The sequence below is a fragment of the Neoarius graeffei genome, chromosome 22 (assembly GCF_027579695.1).
Source record: "Neoarius graeffei isolate fNeoGra1 chromosome 22, fNeoGra1.pri, whole genome shotgun sequence".
NCBI classification, from domain to species: Eukaryota; Metazoa; Chordata; class Actinopteri; order Siluriformes; family Ariidae; genus Neoarius; species Neoarius graeffei.
The window spans coordinates 56,670,324-56,692,588 of record NC_083590.1 but is presented as its reverse complement, the minus strand read 5'-3'; the positions used below and the strand labels follow the sequence as shown (position 1 = coordinate 56,692,588).

At 46.3% G+C, this 22,265-nt stretch overlaps 1 protein-coding gene across 4 annotated transcripts in view; it reads right to left on the bottom strand.

Annotated features, from left to right (window-relative positions):
- Positions 1–22,265, bottom strand: part of osbpl3a (oxysterol binding protein-like 3a) — a 79,249-nt gene that overhangs the window by 53,650 nt on the left and 3,334 nt on the right. For 2 of the 4 annotated variants that reach the window (XM_060905008.1, XM_060905009.1), the window contains 5 exons: positions 7,436–7,562; positions 6,026–6,145; positions 5,260–5,313; positions 2,010–2,123; positions 1,788–1,916 (listed from right to left, as the gene is read on the bottom strand). In XM_060905008.1, coding sequence (XP_060760991.1) covers positions 1,788–1,916; positions 2,010–2,123; positions 5,260–5,313; positions 6,026–6,145; positions 7,436–7,531 — 513 coding nt within the window. In that variant the 5' untranslated portion in view covers positions 7,532–7,562. Of the gene's footprint in view, positions 1–1,787; positions 1,917–2,009; positions 2,124–5,259; positions 5,314–6,025; positions 6,146–7,435; positions 7,563–8,354; positions 8,751–22,265 lie in introns of those variants that run through there. The other 2 variants (XM_060905010.1, XM_060905007.1) reach the window with 2 other exon arrangements.

Below are 22,265 nucleotides of genomic sequence, written 5' to 3'. Positions count from 1 at the left end.
GAACTTATTATTATTATTATAACAATAACAACAACACAGAGCACCATAATATAATACCAACAAATAATAATATATTGGAAAACTTGGTGTGTGAGTATTGAAAGCAAATATCCTGACTATCATGACTATAGCACCCAAAATACGTCCAACATGCTTTCTGTATTTAACCATTTATGAGAGAGAAAGCATTCGGAGCTTCATACTGACGAGGAATCAACTTGAAAAAAATTAATTATTCCATTAAAATCGTATCGCAGCCGAGGCCGACCCTGCTCCCACGTTTGCTTACAAGTCCTTTGTCGTTTCTCCTCTTCAGACCGAGGTCGCTTTGTCCCCGTCTCTGGCGGTTTCTGTACACCTTTCAGAAAATTCCACATCGCAGCGTAGCTTTGGCAGATGTAGATGTAAACAACAACAAAAACACACGTGTTTAAATGGGCGATAATGTGGCCACATCTATTGAATTTGATAACGTGATGTGGCAGCGGGGGCGTGGCCAAGCGTCAGTCTGTGAATGGAGGACGGAGTCAGGGAAGGTAAGTGGTGGAATCATCGCACCTGATGGGGATTAACCTGTGTTTGTGTATCTTCCTCAGTGACCACGCCCTTTAAAAAGAGAGGAGAGCAGAGAAAGGGAGCTCACTCTCTCTCTCCCCAACCAGAACATGTGTGCGCGCGCGGCTGGGAAGCGATAAAAGACTGAAAAGTTAGCAATAAATAGTTCATTGAGAACTCAGTTCTGGCCTGCCGTGCTTCTGTGCTCCACCCACCTGGTCCAGTACTACACATGATTACCGCGATATTCAACGAGATGTGTTATATGCATGCGCAGTAGTGAAAAACCCGACAGCCTGACTCGTACACGATATGATTCGGAATTCTTCGGTATTTTCCGTCCTGCCGATAAACACATCGATTAACACAGACACGGCACACGCTTAATATGTGGCGGCTTTAGTTGACGGTGTGTCTGAATCTTCGCTTCATATATATTTTTATTTTCAACTAGCCAGCCGGGCTGCCTAGTGACAGGAATTACCCGCCAAATGACAAATTAAGTCGCCTCGGCGACCGGACCACCGCAAATTTCGAGCCCTGCATGACGTTAATTTGTAGTGCGCTTACCCATTCATCTGCCTCAACGACAAAGTTAGAACAGTATAAAGATGCAAAATTAAAATTCAGCCAGTGGTTGAGAATGCAGTCGCTCTCTTGTTTTTCCTTTGGAACAGATCACATGAGAATTTAAGCTTCAATGTTAATGTTTAAGCATCATTAGCATCGTGCGAGTTAGCTAGCATTACATACAGTTTTACGGTATGAAGGTGGTTCATCCACATCTGGCTCTCTGAGTGATGAAAACACACCTACTTCATTCATTACAGGAAGCTGAACATTCAGTACGGATTGTGTTTATAGAGCTGTTCAGGAACAACGCTGCTCATTAACGTAAACACAAACTAGCATTATGGACTGCAAGTGAGAAAAAATAGCTGATAACTGAAAACATTTACATTTTCCATTCCAGGAAAGTGTATATACATTAACTATAAAAGTATGATGCTTTGTTCTTCAATCACTAAAACACTAAATCACCAGACTCCCACCACGTTCTGATGATCATCAGCATGCAGCTCGGTGTTGGACGCTGTAGTCTTTACCCGTTAGTGAAACAGTCCTCAGGCAGGTACTGACTGCAGAACCAGCAGCACTGGGACGGGCAGAGAGAGAGAGAGAGAGAGAGAGAGAGAGAGAGAGAGAGAGAGAGAGAGAGAGAAAACACGTACCCTTCTGAGTGAGGCTGAGTCGGAGTGTAGATGGCGCTCTTGAGGATCCATTATGATCTCATTCTGCCGGAACACGCGGTGATTCCGGAGCTGCGATACCCATTCGTCAAACTGGTCCTGCGACTTTATCTACCAAAACAAAGAGGATAAAAGCCGCTGTGTTACTTTAACACCATCTTTATGGCCCATGGTTTCATTATGCGTGGCAGTACACGTGGCTACCTTTAAGTGATAAATGCTGTCATCTGCGTCCAGATCGATGCACATGGTCTTCTTCTTGATGGACATGACGGACAGGCCAATGTCGATGCGTCCGCGGAGTTTCCCCTTTTTCAGCTTAACGCAAACACAGACAGACAGGAAACGGCTCAAACATTCATTTAAATCGCTCCCTAACTCCACAGAACATTCTCTTCTATATCCACGTTTAAATTATTTATCACAAGAGCAAAATTTTCCTAAAGGATTCGACACTTCCTTCCAGTGACCTGCATTACATCCAGAACAAACCGACGCCAAACAATCACCGCAGCACATTTCTGTTTTGTCCCAACTGGAGAAGGCAGTGGGTTTAAGGGTCCATGTGCTGGACTGGTTCAAGTGTCATCTTAGTGACAGGACTTTGTGTTGGTAATGATCTTGTGATGCCTTCAAGAGCCCATGTAAATTGTGAGGTCCCACAGGGGTTTATTCTGAGTCCCCCCCACTTTTCTTCCGTTAGGTCAAATTTTCAGCATGCATAACATATCTTTATATTGCTATGCTACTGCCACCTAGATTGATTTGCCTGTCAGCAATAAATCTACTGACGTGTTATTAAATTGTCTTATGCCTTGGTCTCACATAGCCAGAATCACTTCATGGTAGATGCCAGATGATGATTTTGGGCCTTCTGGGGATCAACCGACACATGTTCCAATAGAAGGGCCCGGAACATGTGAAAATGGGGGAGATAACTTGACAACCTGCAAGACCGTCAAACTTTCATCCCTGGAAAGTTTGGTTGTGTTGAAAATCGTTGTGGGTCAAGTACCGTATGAATTCATCCGCCGCATCCATGAGGCACACGTGGGCTACCCAGGGTTACTGTGGCATTCTGTTGCAACCATCAAGCTCAAAATGTTGACAGAACAACGTTCTGCAAAAAGTGAAGCGTTTGCCTAGGGGGCGTGGCTTATTTCATCTTGCTGTGGCTATGCCGTACTGCAGCTATGAAAACCATACACACTGCCGTCATTGCTGTGAGGCCGTACGTCACTGCCGCCATTGGTTTTACCAGCATCTTCCATTGTGGCTACTGTGGATTCATTTACATATTTACTCCACCCAAACATATGCGATTGATCACCTCCAAAATCCGGCAGAATGGCCATGGTAGCCTCAGCCACAGTTCTCACGGATCCACCGGCCATGTGAGACCTCAGCTTTACTGACCTTAAACACTGGATGGCTGAAAATGTAGACTTTAACCAAGACAAAACAGGTCCTTTTTATTGGTCCTGGTTTATTTGACAGCTTCAGTGCAATACCTGGTTTGTTAATCCATGACTGTAAAGCCCTGGTGAAAGGCCTGGGAGTGGTTATTGATGGAAATTTGATAAGCAAGTAAGCCAGATCATTAAAAAAAAAAAACCTTATCAACTCAGGGTTTCGGTAAAAGTCAAGCTCTGTTTAAGTGCAGAGGACTTAGAGTCTTCAATTTCAATTTGAGACTTGATTATAGTACCTGTCACACATCTGGCTTGATGCAGCTTGTTCAGAATGCAGCAGCCAGATGTGGGACAGGTACTCGCAAATCCGAGTCTATTCCTCCAGAACTCACATCCTTACCCTGGCTGCTGGTTAAATTCAGAGCTTATGATCGAGCACTCGGTTACTTGTCAGAACTGCTCATCCCCTACATTCCTGCGTGTAACCCACGTTCTGCTGGTTGAGCCACTCGTAGTTGTGCCGCACACCAGACAGAAAAGGTGGGGGACTGGGCTTTTAGTGTCGTCTCTCCTCAGCTCTGGAATAATCTCCCTCTGAATGTCACATCAGCGTTTTCTCCTCCCGTGTTGAAAACTAGATTAAAGCTTTTTTCCTATTGCTTTTAACTGTTCATTATCATTATTTTTTTATTTTGTATCTTATCATGCCCTGAGTTGCTGCTTCTTTTTATATTTACGGCGCCGTCTGCTGTGGTCCAGTTGTACGTCATGTGTGCTTTGTTTGGTATGGCATTGACTTGTCATTTAAATACGCTATACAAATAAATTTGCTTTAATTTAAATTGCATATTTCCACAAGAACATTGGACATGAATAAATATCAATATAAATATAGACCAGAAACCTACTGTATGTTGAATTATTTTGAATAGCAAGTAAACCAAACAGGACTCCTACACTGACGGTGATTCCAGGGGAAGACAGGGGGTAGAGAGAAAGGTGGGGTAGAGACAGAGAGAGAGAGAGAGAGACAGACAGACAGACAGAGAAAGGGTGGAGAGAGAAAGACAGACAGAGGGGAGAGGGAGAGAAAGAAAGGTGGGGTAGAGAGAGAGAAAGAGAAGGTGGAGAGAGAGAAAGAGCAGGTGGGGAGAGAGAGAGGTGGGGGTAGAGAGAGAGGGGTAGGGGTAGAGAGAGAAAGGGGTAGCAAGAGAGAGAGGTAGAGGGGTGTAGAGAGAGGTAGGGGTAGAGAGAGGCAGAGATTGAGAGAGAAAGGGGTAGCGAGAGAGACAGACAGAGGGTGGAGAGAGAGAGAGAGAGAGAGAGAGAGAGAGAGAGAGAGAGAGAGAGAGAGACAGAGGGTGGAGAGAGAGAGACAGACAGACAGAGGGTGGAAAGAGAGAGGTAGAGGGGTAGAGATTGAGAGAGAGCGAGAGAAAGCAGTAGAGAGAGAGGTAGAGGGGTAGAGATTGAGAGAGAGCAAGAGAAAGCAGTAGACAGACAGACAGACAGACAGACAGACAGACAGAGAGGGGAGAGAGAGAAAGAAAGGTGGGGTAGAGAGAGAGAAAGAGAAGGTGGAGAGAGAGACAGAGCGGGTGGGGAGAGAGAGAGAAAGGTGGGGTAGAGAGAGAGAAAGGTAGAAAGAGGTAGGGGTAGAGAGAGAGGGGTAGGGGTAGAGAGAGGCAGAGATTGAGAGAGAAAGGGGTAGCGAGAGAGACAGACAGACAGAGGGTGGAGAGAGAGAGACAGACAGAGGGTGGAGAGAGAGAGAGAGACAGACAGACAGACAGAGGGTGGAGAGAGAGAGAGAGAGAGAGAGAGAGAGAGAGAGAGAGACAGAGGGTGGAGAGAGAGAGAGAGAGAGAGAGAGACAGACAGACAGAGGGTGGAGAGAGAGAGAGAGAGAGAGAGGTAGAGGGGTGGAGATTGAGAGAGAGCGAGAGAAAGCAGTAGAGAGAGAGAGAGACTCAGTCGAAAACCTATAACTGCTCATTTAGACTTTTCAGTGCTCACAGAGGAAAAAACATGTGCGTACTCACATCAGTTACTGTTTTGCCGTACATTAGGATCCCCCTTTCCAAAAGAAAATATCTCTGCCGGAAAACAGACAAAGCAAACGTGATTAACAAAGCAGTGTTTCGATACAAACATCTCCCCACCTGTGCGTGATCGATCGCTGCTCGGAACAGGAAGAGTTTCAGAATGAAAAACAGCAGCAGCAGGAAAGAAAGATGGCAGTGATGGTAGTGGGGAAGGACATGCAGCTCTCTCAGGTTTTGCCCTATTGTTGAGAAATCATGAAGGAGCTTCGTCTTTAGCTGCCGTTTCACACTGCGCGAGATCCTCGCTTGCTGTCAGCCGTCACGGCGTACTGTAAGGAAGACCTGGGGCACTTCCACAGCTGGCCCGGAGTGCCCGGGTCCATTCCCCTGGACTGATCCAGGAAGTAGTTTCATTTCCACACAGACAAATCTTTATTTATGGTTCAGTATTTAGGGTAAAACTTTTCTAAACACATGCTTCATAGCCTAGTTCAAATAATCCCAGTTCTCTCTCGCTCTCACACACACACTATTTTTTAAGTGGTTTATTCAGTTGATTTATCGATTCTAGAACGCATTCTTTCCATGCTCTTCTGAAACCTGGAAGAGGAAGTAGGGTGAGTAATTCAATCGGTCAATTATATTCCTGTTTGTGCACCTGCGTTTGTAAACAATCACTGCAAATGGTCACACCTACTGAGGGACAAAGGGCGATGTCAAAATTGAAAGAAAATTAAACAATAATCCAAAAAAAACGCCTCACCTTGTGCCAGCCTTTCATTGGCCACTTTCTCCTCTTCAGCAGGAAGCCTTCTTGCTTGCTTGGTTTCTGTAAGTTGCCCTTTGGCTCCCGCAGGCTTTCCATGATCTCCCAGCCACCTCTCTGAGAGACAAAGCCAAGAGACACGTTTACAGTTCTATCAGTGGCAGTGCTGAAGACGCTCCAGGATAAACTCGCGGGGGCTGAGGGTACAGAGCACCGTCCGTCACCTCGGGGGGTTGCTGTTGGACGGTGTTATTGTATATAGTTTATCAGTGTATCAGAGGCTACGTTCACACTGCAGGCTGAAGTGACTCAAATCCGATCTTTTCGCCCATATGTGACCTGTATCCGATCTTTTATTGACAATATGAACGACACAGATCCGATTTTTTCAAATCCGACCCAGGCCGTTTGGATATGTGGTCCTAATTCCGATTCCTATCTGCTCTTTTCATATGCGACTTCAGTCTGAACCGCCAGGTCGCATTCATCCGACTTACACGTCATCAACAAGCCACAAACGTCACTATTCTGCGCTGAAGTAGGCGGCGGGTCTCTCAAAAAAAGTTACAACAACATGGCGCATGACCACAGGCGCAGATAGAGGGTGGGACTCGTCCCACCCAGATTTAAATTCACCTCATTCGGTCCCCCCCCACTTATAGGGAGGAAAAAACGTCTATGCTGTCTTTCTTTGCATAAGGCAAACCTCACGGAAAAATCAAAAGACTAATTACCATTCGGTTTATTGAGGTGCACAGCAGTGTATACATAGTTGCAACAACTCACATAAAACAAAGACTGATATTCGGTTGGTTGAGCTGCGCAGACTGCACAGGTTGCGAGCTCGAGCTTGGTTGCTATGGTTACTAACAACAAGTTTGACAGGCATATCGGGGTTGGGGTTGGTTTGCTGGCAGCTTTGTCCCCCCCAGTTCCAAAAACGTATCCGCGCCCCTGCGCATGACTTCAATGCGAGGGACGCTTCGGGCTGTGAAGGTTCTGAATCTTCTCAATGGAAGGACGCAGAGGTTAGGGAGCTGATTTCCATTTGGGGGGATGCAGCTATTCAAGCTAGATTGGATGGGTCATACCGCAACCGGGCGGTTTTACTTCCGTAAACACTGGCCATGCTCACTGCGTGTGACGTCGTCGTATCCTGCAATGCGCATGCGGAACACTTTTAGGTCGCTTTTCGTTCATACTGAGGATCACATACAAGTCGCATATATTTGTTAATGTGAACGACCTCACAAAAAAAAAAAAATCGGCTTTCACAAAAAAATCGGAATTGAGCATTAAGCCTTGCAGTGTGAACGTAGCGAGAGTGAGAACAATAAACCAAACCTCTGAATAAACAATAACCAGAGAGTTTCAGCTTCAGTAAAGAAGGACAGACGTCCATCTTGCCTGTTGTATATTTTCATCTGGTGATCGAGGCACGCGAGACAGCTTGAGCGACGTCTTCTCCGTCACTGACGGCATGTTTTTCTCCTCCAAATCCATCTTTGTACAGTGGAGATTACAGTAGAACGGTCTGCATACAGAAAATGGGAGAAAAAGAGAAAGAGAGGAGAAGGACAGTAATCAGATGCCATGCCAGTGGGTAACATGCTCAGACATGGTTCCTGTGTGTGTGTGTGTGTGTGTGTGTGTGTATACACGTTTTTTTTTTTTACTTTACTTTTACTTTATACCCTACTTGACGCTAGCACTGGGGTGAATGCCATTTCTGATTATCTCTGCTTCTGAATTAATCTGTATATCCAGGGTTGTAACATCTGTACTGACGAGGGACAGTCAGAGAACTCCTCTGAGTCACATTCAGGATGTGAATCACCATCACACAAATATGTGACATGCTGTAACAGCTCACTCACACACACACACACACACACACACACACACACACGAGATAAACTATGAAAGGTAGTCTCTAGAGCAGGGGTGGGCAATTATTTTTCCCATGGGGCCACATGAGAAACAGAAAATTGTGTGGAGGGCCGGACCAAAAGGCTGAACTAAATTCTACATAATATTAATTGTATTTCTTGATATAAAGCAGTAAATATCATTGTTTTTACAAGCTGCTAAGACTGGTAAGAGTCTGGAAAAAAACGAGGTTGCCTTACAAAAAAAAAAGTGTGTCATTTATTCAATCAAATTTCCCAAAACAATGATTAACAAAATGTGAACGTTTGTACCATTTTTTTCAGTCACATTCACCCCAAAACACAATAAAGACACCACAATATTGTCTTTCTACTCCAAATATCAAGCAAGATGCATCATATTATAATAATGATGCCCACATTTGTAGTCTAATCACCTCATTTGGTGTTTTTCAGTTTTTTATTTGTTCAGTGAGAGAAATCTCGTCTCTGTTGGTCTTTAACGAGTGCATCAGAGTCAGGCTGAATGTCTGAGGTGGAGATGCGAAGCACAGCTGACAGATGATCATCGGTGAGAGAGAATCTATACCTGGATTTGTTAAACTTCATCACTGAAAATGTTTGTTCACATATGCAGGTAGAGCCAATACTTAGCAGTCCATGTTTTGTTGAAAGCCCTGCATTCGGCATCTACCGTACCTTTCTTCTTTTTGCGGACATTTTGGGGGCTAAAGTCTTCTTGTGACCTGCTCGCAACAACATCGATTCGGTGTAGGTATCAGATCTACAGATCGGCTCGGGCTCCGGCGCCTGCTGGTGGCGTCACACTATGTGATTGGATGGACCGTTTGAAGGATGACGTACAAGTTTGTGGTTGGTCTGGACAAATTATGGAAGTAGTTAAAAAAAAAAAAAGTCATGTTCATGTCGCGCGCATTGCATTTTTGTTGAACACAACTTCAAAATAAAAGCAATGCATGAGGTAAAATTAGAAAAATACGTTTATTTTGTAATTTCCAATTAACCTTACGCGGGCCGCTCAGAATGAACCAACGGGCCGGATGCGGGCCATAAAATGCCCAGATCTGCTCTAGAGAGTTTACACAGAATGGTGCAAAAACCAAAAACACATCGAGTGAGTGAGTGAGTGAGTGAGTGAGTGAGCAACAGTTCTGTGGGTGGAAACAAACGCCTTGTTGATAAGAGAGGGTCAGAGGGAAATGGACAGATTGGTTTGAGCTTTTTTTCCCCAGGAAGGCTATAGTAATTCATATAATCACTCTTTACAATCGTGGTGAGCAGAAAAGCATCTCAGCATGCAACAGCAGAAGACAGACATGTCAACCTTTGGTCAATCAAACCTGTATAACCAACCTCCAAAATCCGTATTTCCCTTATAAAATCCGTATAAGATGCAAATTAAAATAATTTACCTAAAATTTGAATGATAATTAACAATGATATATCCAAGTTACTTTTTATTCAATATTAATAACAGTAAACCTTCAGAATGAATACAAAGCTCCAATGTTCGACAAAAACACAAAGTGTCACTCTAATGTTCTGAATTGTACTCCATGACAGCTTTTTTTTAGCAGTCTGCACCAATACCTCACGAGGCTGCACGTCACAGCAAGTGTCTGTGTTGATCTTGCCGGAGTGCCCATTCAGAATCTTTTCAGTCGCTAGTGAAAGTCGCTCAGGTGGAAATACGTGTTTCAAACAAAATGTTACTTCCCGGTTGGCGGGATTCTCGCAATGTGGTGTGCGCATGATCAGAAGTGGAACAAAGTCTCACTACCACAAGATAACGTGCAATTTCATAAAACTCTTTACTAGCTGTCTGTGGTGTACAGTACATTTGCAAATGTTATGCGCTCTTTTATCATCGTGGGAATTTATTATAGCTCTAAATAAATATTGAAGTTTTTTTAAAGAATCCGTATAACTTTATTTGTACGCCCGTATACTACGTTTATTGAATCAAATCCGTATAAAATACGGATATTCCGTATAGGTTGACATGTATGAGAAGAACACATTGGGTTCCACTCCTGCAGCCAAGAACAGGGATCTTAGAATCAACAAGAAGTTCCTGTGTGTGTGTGTGTGTGTGTGAGACAGAGTTTGCGTATATATATAAAAAATGAGACAGTTTGCTTCTAATCTTAGGTGGTGTTTACATTAGACCGTATCCGTCTCGTTTTCGTCGCGGATGCACTGTCCGTGCACATTAAAATGCCGGGAAACGACTCCACAGGCGGAACAACTTGAATCCGCCAGGGCCCACGTATTCAACCCAGTTCGTATCTGATCCGGTGCTGTGTAAACATTGAGGAACGAGGAAACGCAGTGCTGAGCTCTAGCTGACGTCATTGGACAACATCACTGTGACCTCCACCTTCCTGATTCGCTGGCGTTGGGATATCACACACAGCGGCTCAGTCCCGAATCACTGCTCGTGCGCTTCACTCGCGCGCTCTGTGAGCTGCGCAGGGCCGGAGTGCGCACCCTCCAGAGGGCACTCGCTGTTCAGGGCGGAGTGATTTGGAGCGCAGGAGGAAGCGCTGAGCTGCACTGAGGTTTATTTACACGTTCCAACTTATTTACCTCCTTCAGGCGCTTAAACTCAGTGAGAACATGAACATCACAGCCAGGTGTGTTTATCTGCTGGAGAAGGTGTTCGCTTGCCATCCTTCCACTTGCAAGTGGTGAGTGACTTGCACATGCCCGATATGCACTGGGATCATGTGACGTGCCGTCTAATTAGTCATGTGATTAGCGTATCTGTGTATTGGCGTTGCTGTGTGCATGCGAATCGTGTATTGGCGTTGCTGTGTGCACGCGAATCGTTTTAAAAACGTTAATCTGATGATCCGCTGATACGGTCTAATGTAAACACCACCTTAAGACAGCACTCAGTTATGGAATGGCGTTACCATGTAACGCAAAACAGGCTTTACATCCAACGATCTCTTAAACCAATTCTTGAAACGTAGGAGGGAAAAAAAAGTGCAGGTACAGAACATGAGCAAAAAGTATTCATGCTTGGACTTCACCATGTTTACAGGCATATTCAAAATATTCCCTGGAAGCTGTTTATACAGCTCATGAAAATGAACATTCCAGGAATATTCCCATGTCTGTGCAGCCCTGCATACTCTGGCTAGTGTGTCGCAAACTGCCATAAAATCCTCAGCATATTCCCAACGCGACGTCCAAAGAACACGCCTGAAACCCGAATAACATCAACATATCCCACATCTTCATCAGAAAATGTTAAATTATAACAGAACAAGACCAAATTCAGGATATCCAAACAGTGCTGTGTGCATGACCCAGATCAAATCCCGAACACAGGGGATATGGGGATATGTACCAGTCCATATTAAAGTCTGACTCAAGTATTCCTCCTATTTGGAATAAGAGTGGAATATCGGATCACCTGCTGGTGATATCCTGGTATTCATCCACTAAATAAACATGTGGAAGTGAATTCAAATCCAGGGATGGCCTTAACCCATCGCTACAAAACACATACTCAATGTCCACATCATATAACGGCTGTCAATCATTAATGAAAGATTAAAGGAAGTTCCGTTGTGAACAAGGCTTTGTTCATTTCTAATTTCTTTTTTTCTACAGTAGTTTAAAAATGAGGCCCAAGTCCAATCCAATACCAAATCTCATAAGATCTCAGTCTCACTGAATCGATCCCATCCCTGGGAAAATTCACAATCTTCCAGTCGCTGGAAGAGAACTTTACCCCCGAGCTACCTCTGGTTTATGACCGTGGTGTTTGTGTCCCTGATTGCACAATCACAGGAAAGTGCAGAAGCAGCGACCATAAACACCATGAGGGGATATGTACTAGTCCATATTAAAGTCTGACTCCATTATTCCTCCAGTGAGAGAGTTTTATTCTGGGGCAGACAGGTTTATTACACCACTGCTCCTCAGACTGCATCACAATACTTTAACAGTGGATTTCAGAAGAAGCTGTGGTGCCATTCAGCTCATCAGTGTGACAGTTTTCCAGCTAATCCAACCAGAGGAAACAAGATATGCAGTAATTCAGCAGAAACCGAGGTACACACACCAGGGCTACAAAAATGAGTAATACACTGCAACCCTGCTATAACGAACTCTGAGGGACGACCTCCAAATAGTTCGTTATACCGAAATGTACCCACTTGTCACACCGAACACTCATGCTATGTGAAATTTTCAGCACATGCTCTTGATCACAAACTCCTCCTTCTGAATCACAATCACAGTTCACTGACCGAGTTACAGGATCACAAACGGAGGCGATGATTTATTCATCTGTTAGGGCAGCACGATGGTGTGTAGTGATTAGCAGTGTCTCCTCACAGCAAGAAGGTTCTGGGTTCAAGCCCAGTGACTGACGGGGGCCTTTCTGTGTGGAATTTGCATGTTCTCCCTGTGTCTGGGTGGGTTTCCTCTGGGTGGTCCGGTTTCACCCACAGTTCAAAGACATGTGGTTAGGTTAACATCGGGCAGCCTTGGGCTGAAGTGCCCTTGAGCAGGGTCCCTAACCCCCAACTGCTCCCCAAGCACTGTAGCATAGCTGTCCACTGCTCTGGGTACATGTGCGTGCTCACTGCTTCCTAAAAGCTGGTGAGGCTCCCCCACCACTGCAGACAAGATTGTGCCTGCTTTCCACAGCCCTGTACTGGTAGCTGAGAGTGAATCTTGGAAAACAGCTAAAGTTTCCAGAGCACAGCACCCATTCCACACTCTGCCTGGACCTGGTCATCTTCTCAGACTCCACCAGACAAGTCATCATGAGGGAACTCACAGTGCCCTGGGAAGAAAACATGGAGGCCCATAAGAGGAAATTGGGCAAATACCAGGAGTTTGTGGAGGAGTGTAGAAGCAACAGCTGGCGAGCTCACTGTTACACCATCGAAGTGGGCTGTCGAAGGTTCATAGGCCGCACTCTCTGCAAAGCCCTGACAGTGCTGGGAATGACTGGAGCAAAGAAGGGGAGCCATACGCTCCATCATTGAAGCCACAGAAAGAGTCACAAGGTGACTCTGGATGAAGAGAGGAGACCCATGGCTTGTTGCTGCTGGGATGCAAGCTGGGACCTGATCAACCCCAGCTGGGTCACCTGGGTGAGGGGGTCTGATGTTGCAAGACCTGAAACCCCCAATGACCCCAGGCACATCACTGAGGATGCATCCCAGTGCATCATAAAGATGTATCTTGAAACCTTATCTTCTGGATTAACCAGTGATGTCTGGGAAGAGGCAACTGGAGAGGCAGCTGACAGCATGGAAAGACGGCAGCTGGTTCAAGTTGTGCTAGCACCCCACCTTGTACCTTCCATGAAGAAGGAGCCAAACAAGCTACAAGTGAACCTTCTGAAATATACCCCCAGGGGATCCCGAGAAGGGGGGGAGAACGAGATCCCCAACAGGACGGACCTAAGGTTTTCAACCTATGCGAACAGCCAGATAACGACTGAAGCAAGATGTATCTGTGGCGAAGTTTGCAAAAATCTGCATGGGCTAAAAATCCATCAAGCTAAGATGAAATGTCTGGATAAGGAGAGACAGGCGCAATGCACAGGGCCAGTTCCTGGGGAGACGTAGGAGGAGCCTGGCCAGGACTCACCCCACAGAGCCCAGCCCCTCCAAGCGCCTGCAGTAACAAGTTCAGGTAGAGTCATTCAACAGTGGATCAAATGGTCCCCTGCAAGCAACAAGAACAAGTGGCACCAGTTTGAGGAAGATGTCTGTGGGATCATACGGACAGCAGCTAAGGTTGATGTAGAGAGATGGCTGCAGGCAATGATGTCCATCATTGTCAGCTATGCGTCAGAGAGGTTTGGCCACACAGAACCAGGGCCCAGCAAGATACCTTATAACAAGAATTGTAGAGTGGCTAAAATACATCAGCTGTGAACCGAGCTTAGAACCCTCAAGAAGCAGTGCAATGTCGCAGGTGAACAGGAATGTCAGCCACTCGCAGAGCTGCAAGACATCCTCAGGAAGATGCTCATGGCCCTTTGAAGAACAAAGTGGCGAAGGAGGTGGAGAAAGGAAAGAGCCAAGAAGAGGGCATCTTTCATCACTGACCCCTTCAGTTTTACCAAGAAGCTGCTTGGTGATAAACGGAGTGGCCACCTCGAGTGTTCGCTGGATGAAATCAATACCCACCTGCACAACACCCTCAGTGACCCTGTAAGAGAGCAAGAGCTTGGCTACAACAAAACCCTAATAAACCCAGATCCTTCATCATTAGAGTTCAACCTGAAAGAACCAAGCTGGAAAGAGATTCAACAGGTCATTAAGGCAGCAAGATCAGCCTCTGCCTCAGGACCGAGCGGAGTACTAAATGCTGCCCGAGACTCCTCCACCAGTTTTGGCAGATGCTGAAGGTGATTTGGAGGAAAGGAAGAGTTGCCAACCAGTGGAGATGCGCTGAAGGCATCTGGATTCCCAAAGAGGAGAACTCCAAAGCCATTGGGCAGTTTAAAACCATCTCACTGCTCAGCACAGAAGGCAAGATATTTTTCTGCATCTGGTCTTGACGGCTAGCACAGTTTCTCCTTAAGAACAACTACATTGATACCTCGGTACAAAAAGGTGGGATTTCTGGAATGCCTGGCTGCCTGGAACACACAGGGGCAGTCACACAGCTCATAAGAGAGGCAAAGGAAGGGAAGGGGGACCTGGTGGTCTTATGGCTGGACCTTGCTAATGCCTATGGTTCCATACCACATAAGCTAGTGGAAGAGGCCCTTCAGAGACACCACATGCCCAGCAAAATCAACAGACTCATCCTGGACTATTATGACAACTTCCAGATGAAATTCACCTCTGGATCCACATCATCAGACTGGCATAGGCTGGAGAAGGGTACTATAAAAGGCTGCACCATCTCGGTCATCCTTTTTGCCCTTGCCATGAACATGGTGGCCAAAGCAGCAGAGGTGAAGTGTCGAGGATCCCGAATTAAAACAGGAGTGTGGTTACCCCAGTCAGAGCCTTTATGGATGACCCGCAAGTCACCACATGATCAGTCCCTGGCAACAGGTGGATTTTACAAGGACTTGAGAAACTCATCTCATGGGCAAGAATGAGCTTCAAACCATCAAAGTCGAGATCCCTTGTAATCAAGAAAGGACGAGTGATAGATAAGTTCCATTTCACCATCTCCAGGACAACCATCCCAACACTATCAGAAGAGCCAGTCAACAGCCTGGGAAAACTCTCTGACTTCGGCCTGAAAGACACAGCTGCCATTCAGAAGACCTGCAGAGACCTCGAGACCTGGTTAAACAAGCTTGATAGATCTGGGCTTCCTGGTCAATTCAAGGCATAGATATACCAGCACACCATCCTACCCAGGGTGTTGTGGCCCCCGTTACTGTAAGAGTTCTCATTGTCAACTGTGGAGGCCCTGGAGATGATGACCTGCGAAGGTGGCTTGGCTTGCCAAGGAGCTTAAGCAGTGCTGCGCTATAGAGGGATCCCGCATGACGTCACCGTGCCGCGAGATTTCGGTAGTCGCCATATTGGAAGACCAAGTACACATCTATGCAAGTACATACATACATACATACATACATACATACATAAAACAAACTACACCTGAAATGTAGCCAGGGCCGGTTCTGCCCTAATCTGGACCCGGGTGCAACATCGCGCAAACCCAACCCCCCCCCCAAAAAAAACAGTCTAAATCAGGACAACCAGTGTTCGAACTACGGGGGTACTCGGGGGATCCGAGATCCCCTGAAACAGACATGAGATCCCTTGAAAACATGATTTGGGAAATGTTGGGGGGTCTCTAAAATATTGGCAAAATGATGTTTATTGACATAGCAATCGTGTGTAACGGGAAGCATTTGCATATCCGAAGTGTCGTGTTTACATCAAAGATAAAATAAACCGATATGACAATGACTGCTGCTGCCAGGTTGGTTGTTGAGTAGCCTGACTTTTTTTTTCTTGCGTGTGGTATCATTGTTGACGCGAGGTTGTTTTTTGAACATGCCAATGCGGACACGATTTCCCCTGATGAGTTATGACTTCAGATGCGATGCGTGTGTGGAGGTGTGGAGTCTGCGTGATATGTGCGTAAGATAGGCTTCTCATGTGTTTGGAGATCCGTGCTCCGAGACAAGCGCAAGCACCCCCCAGGGAAAAAAAGGGACCCCCAAAAAATATCGGCATAGTTCGAACACTGAGGACAACCATCACATAACTATAAACATTTTAGATCAACTATTTTAACTAAATGGGCTATAATAAATAAGCCTGCAGGCAGCCACGGCGGGCTGCCTCAGAAAAGTAACCATTCAATGACAGCTGAAAGCCTGCAGCCACGGCGGGCTGCCTCAGAAAAGTAACCATTTGTCCTACCTTAAAACTCGTTTTGCATTTTCTGCCTCCTTTTTTGTATTTTCGACCCTGCGTTTATTTTCTTTCCTTTTCTGAAAACCCGATTTGTGTCCAGACATTTTGTTCTGCTACCAACGAACTAACTCGTCAGGTCTCGTCTCTCGAGTCCGCGATGAAGGGCAACAATTGATACATTTTTACAAACAGCCAATAAACAGCCAATAGGGAGGTTGCAACGTTCAGGCTCTCCTTTGCTCAGACACTCAGTAATGCACTTATTCTCTGTCTCCTGGCAGAAAGCTCCTTAGTTTGCTCCCCTTGTGTCTCAATCACAGCTGGTATTCTGAAGAATGACTTCTTTTCACCTTTCCCATCAGCTTTGTTGGAACACCCCAACACAGCACAAAAGTTTACCATTGTAGGTTTATGATGAATCAAGTGCTTCGTGGGTTTAAATTCCGTGCGCTGCTGTTATTTCCCCCTGATCACGAGTTTGTTGGTCTTCCAATATGGCGCAGGGTCTGTTTACTTCCGGTTTCTGGTGACGTCAGTGGGAAGGGTCTATATGGAACAACCAACACCCTACAGCTCCCCTTAAGAGGCCTCACTGAAGAGTTTGTGGTGACATGAACAAAGGAGGTCATGCAGTATGGAGACTCCAGGTACCCAAAAATATCAGCGGCAGGAATTGAGGTCCACACTGGCAGAAAGTGGAGTGCTGCCAGAGAGCTGGAGGTGGCAGAGTCTCAGCTGAGACAAAGGGCTCTGGTTAGAACCGTGACAACAGGAAGAGCAGGCCTGGGATACTCTCCTAGTTACAACATCAGCAAAGTCACAAGAAAGGAGAGGCAGTATCTCCTCCGGGAGGAGGTCCAGGCAGGAGTGGAGGAAGTATGTGTCAGCAGGATGGCGGGACTTGGCCAACAAGGAGCCTGGACAAGATGGGAGAATGTGGAGCAGCACAAGATTACCTGGTCAGAATTCTGGCGGTCTGACTTTCATCGTATCATATGCCTGGTCCAGGCAGTGTAGGACACTTTACCAAGCCCCACCAACCTTGGGGCAAGGCAGAGTCGCCTTCCTACCCTCAGTGTGGTGGGAGAAGAACCCTGCACTACCTCCTTAGCAGCTGTCCTAAGGCCCTGGCTGATGGTCGCTATTGCTGGTGCCACGACCAGGTGCTGAAAGTGCTTGCAGAACAGCATAGCTGTAGCATAGCTTCTTACTGCTCTGGGTATGCGTGTGTTCACTGCTTCAGATGAGTTAAATGCAGAGGATGAATTTCACTGTACTTGAGTGTGCGTGTGACAAATAAAGGCTTCTTCTTAAATGATGGAAGTTAGCGGTGTATCGTTGTCAATGTCCACCCACTGACTCGCTACATTTGCTAAATCTTCACCATTCAGTTCATTCCTGTGTTGCAAATCACCAAATGTCATTTGTGTCACACCACAGGGCTGGGCAGGGTGGGGGGGTATAAAAACACAGCCGATGCACTTCACCTAGGTGTTAAGTTTAGTGGTATCAGCAGTCATTTCATCCTTTTATGGATCCTTTGATCGCCATTCTCAATTTTTAGGTGATCGACACCTAAGTGAGGCTCGTTAAGCCTTTGTTTTATGGCGTTAACTTGTATTGTTAACTTGACTGTGGACTTGATTACTTAGTTTGTCTCTGGTGGGAAGCTCAGTGTGTATGTAAGCAGGCGAATGATGGATGTAATTGCAGGAAGAGTGTCTCGTCTTCTTCCGCTTTATCCAGGACCGGGTCGCGAAGGCAGCAGTCTAAGCATGGAAGCCCAAACTTCCCTTTCCCCAGACACCTCGGCCAGCTCCTCGGGAAGAACACCGAGGCGTTCCCAGGCCAGCTGAGAGACATAGTCCCTCCAGCGTGTCCTGGGTCTTCCCTGGGGCCTCCTCCCAGGGGGACATGCCTGGAACACCTCCCCAGGGAGGAGTCCAGGAGGCATCCAAAAAAAGATACCCGAGCCACCTCAGCTGATTCCTCTCGATGTGGAGGAGCAGCGGCTCTACTCCGAGCTCCTCCCGAGTGACTGTGCTTCTCACCCTATAGGACTCCTTCTTCAGCTTGACAACATCCCTTACTTCCGGTGTCCACCACCGGGTTCAGGGATTGCCGCCACGACAGGCACCGGAGACCTTGCGGCCACAGCTCCGAACAGCCGCGTCCACAATGGAGGTACAGAACACGGTCCACTCAGACTCAATGTCCCCCATCTCCCCCAGAAGCTGGGAAAAGCTCTCCCAGAGGTGGGAGTTAAAGACCTCCCCAACAGAGTGCTCAGCCAGATGTTCCCAGCAGACCCTCACCATACGTTTGGGCCTGCCAGGTCTGTCCAGCTTCCTCCTCCGCCAGCAGATCCAACTCATCACCAGGTGGTGATCAGTTGACAGCTCAGCCCCTCTCTTCACCCGAGTGTCCAAGACATGGGGCCGGAGATCAGATGAAACGACAACAAAGTCTATCATCGACCTCCGACCTAAGGTGTCCTGGTGCCACATGCACTTATGGACACCCCTATGCTCGAACATGGTGTTTGTTATGGACAAACCGTGACTAGCACAGAAGTCCAATAACAAAACACCACTCGGGTTCAGATCGGGGAGGCCGTTCCTCCCAACCACGCCCCTCCAGGTGTCACTGTTGTCGCTCACGTGAGCATTTAAGTCCCCCAGTAGCACAATGGAGTCCCCAGTCTGAGCACCCCTCAGTACCTCTCCCAGGGACTCCAAGAAGGCCGGATACTCTACACTGCTATTCGGCCCGTAGGCACAAACAGCAAGAGCCCTCTCCCCAATCCGAAGGCGCAGAGAGGCGACCCTCTCGTTCACTGGGGTAAACTCCAACACATGGCGGCTGAGCTGGGGAGCTATAAGCAAGCCCACACCAGCCTGCCGCTGCGCACCATGGGCGACTCCAGAGAAGTGGAGAGTCCAGCCCCTCTCGAGGAGCTGGGTTCCAGAGCCCAAGCTGTGCGTGGAGGTGAGCCCGACTATCTCTAGCCGGTACCTCTCAACCTCCCGCACAAGCTCAGTCTCTTTCCCCCCCAGCGAAGTGACATTCCATGTCCCAACAGCTAGCCGCTGTGTCCGGGGATCAGGTCGTTGAGGCCCCTGCCTTCGACTGCCACCCAATCCACACTGCACCAGCCCCCTACTGCTACCTCTGTGGATGGTGAACCCACAGGAGGTCGGGCCCACGTCACCTCTTCGGCCTGAGCCCAGCCGGGCCCCATGCAGGAAGTGTTTATTTACAAAACACACAAGCAAACAGTTTAAAAACGTAAGACAAAGGTAGGGATGTGAAATGGGCAACTGGCACATGAGGCACAAACAGAATGGCAGAGTCCAAATGCACAAACTCAAAACCAAAAAGGCAACATACAGATACAAGGCTTGGTAATGTGAGACACTCGGTACAGCATGTATACTTCAAGTCTGTGTGTTTAGAGGAGTCCTTATACGCGAATGCTGTGATTGCGCTCTAATCCGGAACAGGTGCATAGTACTTAGTCCTAATGGCACTGCACGTGGATGTGACACAATGATTTAAGTCTCCGATTAATAATCACTGAGGGTGGGGGGATATGAACTTAGTTTGTTATTTATAAAATACAACTCACAAAAATTATTCAACATACATAGAAGGGAGACAGGTTTCTCTTTCTTTTGTCAGTCTTTTTTATGGGAAACAAAGTTAACAAGAGTGCACATTTCTGATTTGCAGGATCTGGCAACCCTGCTCACAGAACACAGGTTGGGTTTTAGCTCAACTTAAACTGCCTTATTGAGTTCCCAAATAAAACCAAATTTCTGCCCAAACAAAGGAAATAAACTTTCATATATTGAGTCGGTGCTCCATAAAGTTTACACACAACACACTGTTCACAGAGCTGCGCATCTCTGTGGGGCCTGAAACAATCAATCATTTCATTCGTTTTTAATAAGTACTGTAAACCTTATACCTTCATTGCCAATGTTTTTCAGCATTTTTTCCATGACTTCATCATTATTACATCAATAAAATTAGACAGGTCTGATGTGGTCAGCTGGACACCTTGGAGACACGTGACCGAGACGGCAATGCGTCTCGGCTGTCCACTCGCATCCTGGGCGATTGGATCACATTTTAAAACCGAGCGTAAACAGGGCCTGGGCATGTCCCAGCTTTAGAATAGATTCTGATAGTGTGTCCACAGAACCTTTCGGATTTGTAACAAACCCAAAACCTAAAGCAAATCTCTAACCCAATATGTTAACATGCCCCGTTTTTCAGTGTGTTCCAGTGTTCGGGGGCAGTTTACACACGTCTCCAGCCCAGAGACAGACAGCTCTACATACAATGAGCCAAGATATATTTAGAACAAGATTACCTTCAGAGGAAAATCATTTCTCCTCATCACACACACACAACATGCAGTTAGTTCAGCATGTGTGTGAGAATATAAAAAGCTTCTCTCCTGTGCCACACAAATATGCATTTATGCAGCAGCATGAACCATGCCTAACTGTCAGCATCGAGTCCCAGAGCCATGAGACATCATAAATCAGTGACCAGTAACCCTGGAAGAATGACTTTTCTGTGAATCAGTGATGTTTAAGAGGAACGCCATGAATTATACAAGAAACCGGATCAAAGTCATACAAATCACATCCCAGTTCACTTACAAGACTTCGTATTAACTGGGCCACGACAGCTGAGGGCTATGGGGAATGTTAAAGTTGTCAGTGGAGTTAACCCTGTCACCTCGCAGACCAAACCCCACCGACACACAGACCAAACCCTGTCACCTTGCAGACTCTTCTTCCAGCTGCTCCCGTTAGGGGTCGCCACAGTGGCTCATCTTTTCCAATTTATTATCTGCATATTTGATTTTTCAGGAGGTTTTACACCAGATGCCCTTCCTGATGCAACCTGCCCCAACCTATTTGGGTTTGGGACCCATATTAAGTACGTACTGACTTGTGCAACCCCAGTGGCTGGGTAGTTTTACCTAATCTGCATGCTTTTGTGCAACTCCAGTGGCTGAGTATTCACAAACTAAACCTCGTCAACTCACAGACTCCCTTGTGTATAGATCCATAGCTGCTTTCTCTAAGGATCTGTAAACATTTCTCTCTTCCCAATGTGACATGGCTGAGGACAGAATGGGCCTGACACACAGATCTGACCTCAACCGCTGCCTTTATACAATATGTCCACATCACATGGCTGGCTATCTATCTATCTCAGACAGAGAGCAAGACATACAGATAGAGAGTATCTGTCTCTCTCTCTCTCTCTGTCTGTCTCTCTGTAGGTCTGTCTCTCTGTAGGTCTGTCTCTCTCTGTCTGTCTAGGGCTCGACATTAACTTTTAAACCCACTTGTTTGAGTAAAATTATTGTTTAGTTGTGGGTGTTTTATACAGACCTGGCAACCTGTAACAATCAGTGCAGCTGCCTGCCATGACGCAGCGTTTTTTTTTTTTTTAAACCTAGAGGTGGATGAGATTTAAAAACAAAACAAAACCCCGATATCTAAATATTTTGCACAAGACTGTGTTCCTCTGATAACAGAAACAAAGCTCCAGCTCTCTGTGCTCTTAATCTGTTCTTCCAGGATTTATTGCGCATGTCGCTCCTTGTTGACTTTTTTTATGCCCGAGTTGTTTGAAACCAATCCGAGTTTTCTGTGTCGAATAAGGAAGCGGCTTCACCTTTAAGAAACTCAAACACTTCCATGAAGGAGCTAACTCAAATGCCAGCAGGAAAAAAATAAAACAAGATTCTTAAGTAAACTCTTCCATCCTCACTTCTGACTTTCTGTTTTTGTAAAATACATTTTAAATACAATCGTGAATTTCTCTGGACTTTTCAGGCTGAGCTCCTCTCGTATTCTTTAACCGCTCATTTCCTCGTTGTTCTTGAAGCATTTGCTTCTATTTGTTAACATTTTTTCTTGACAGCGG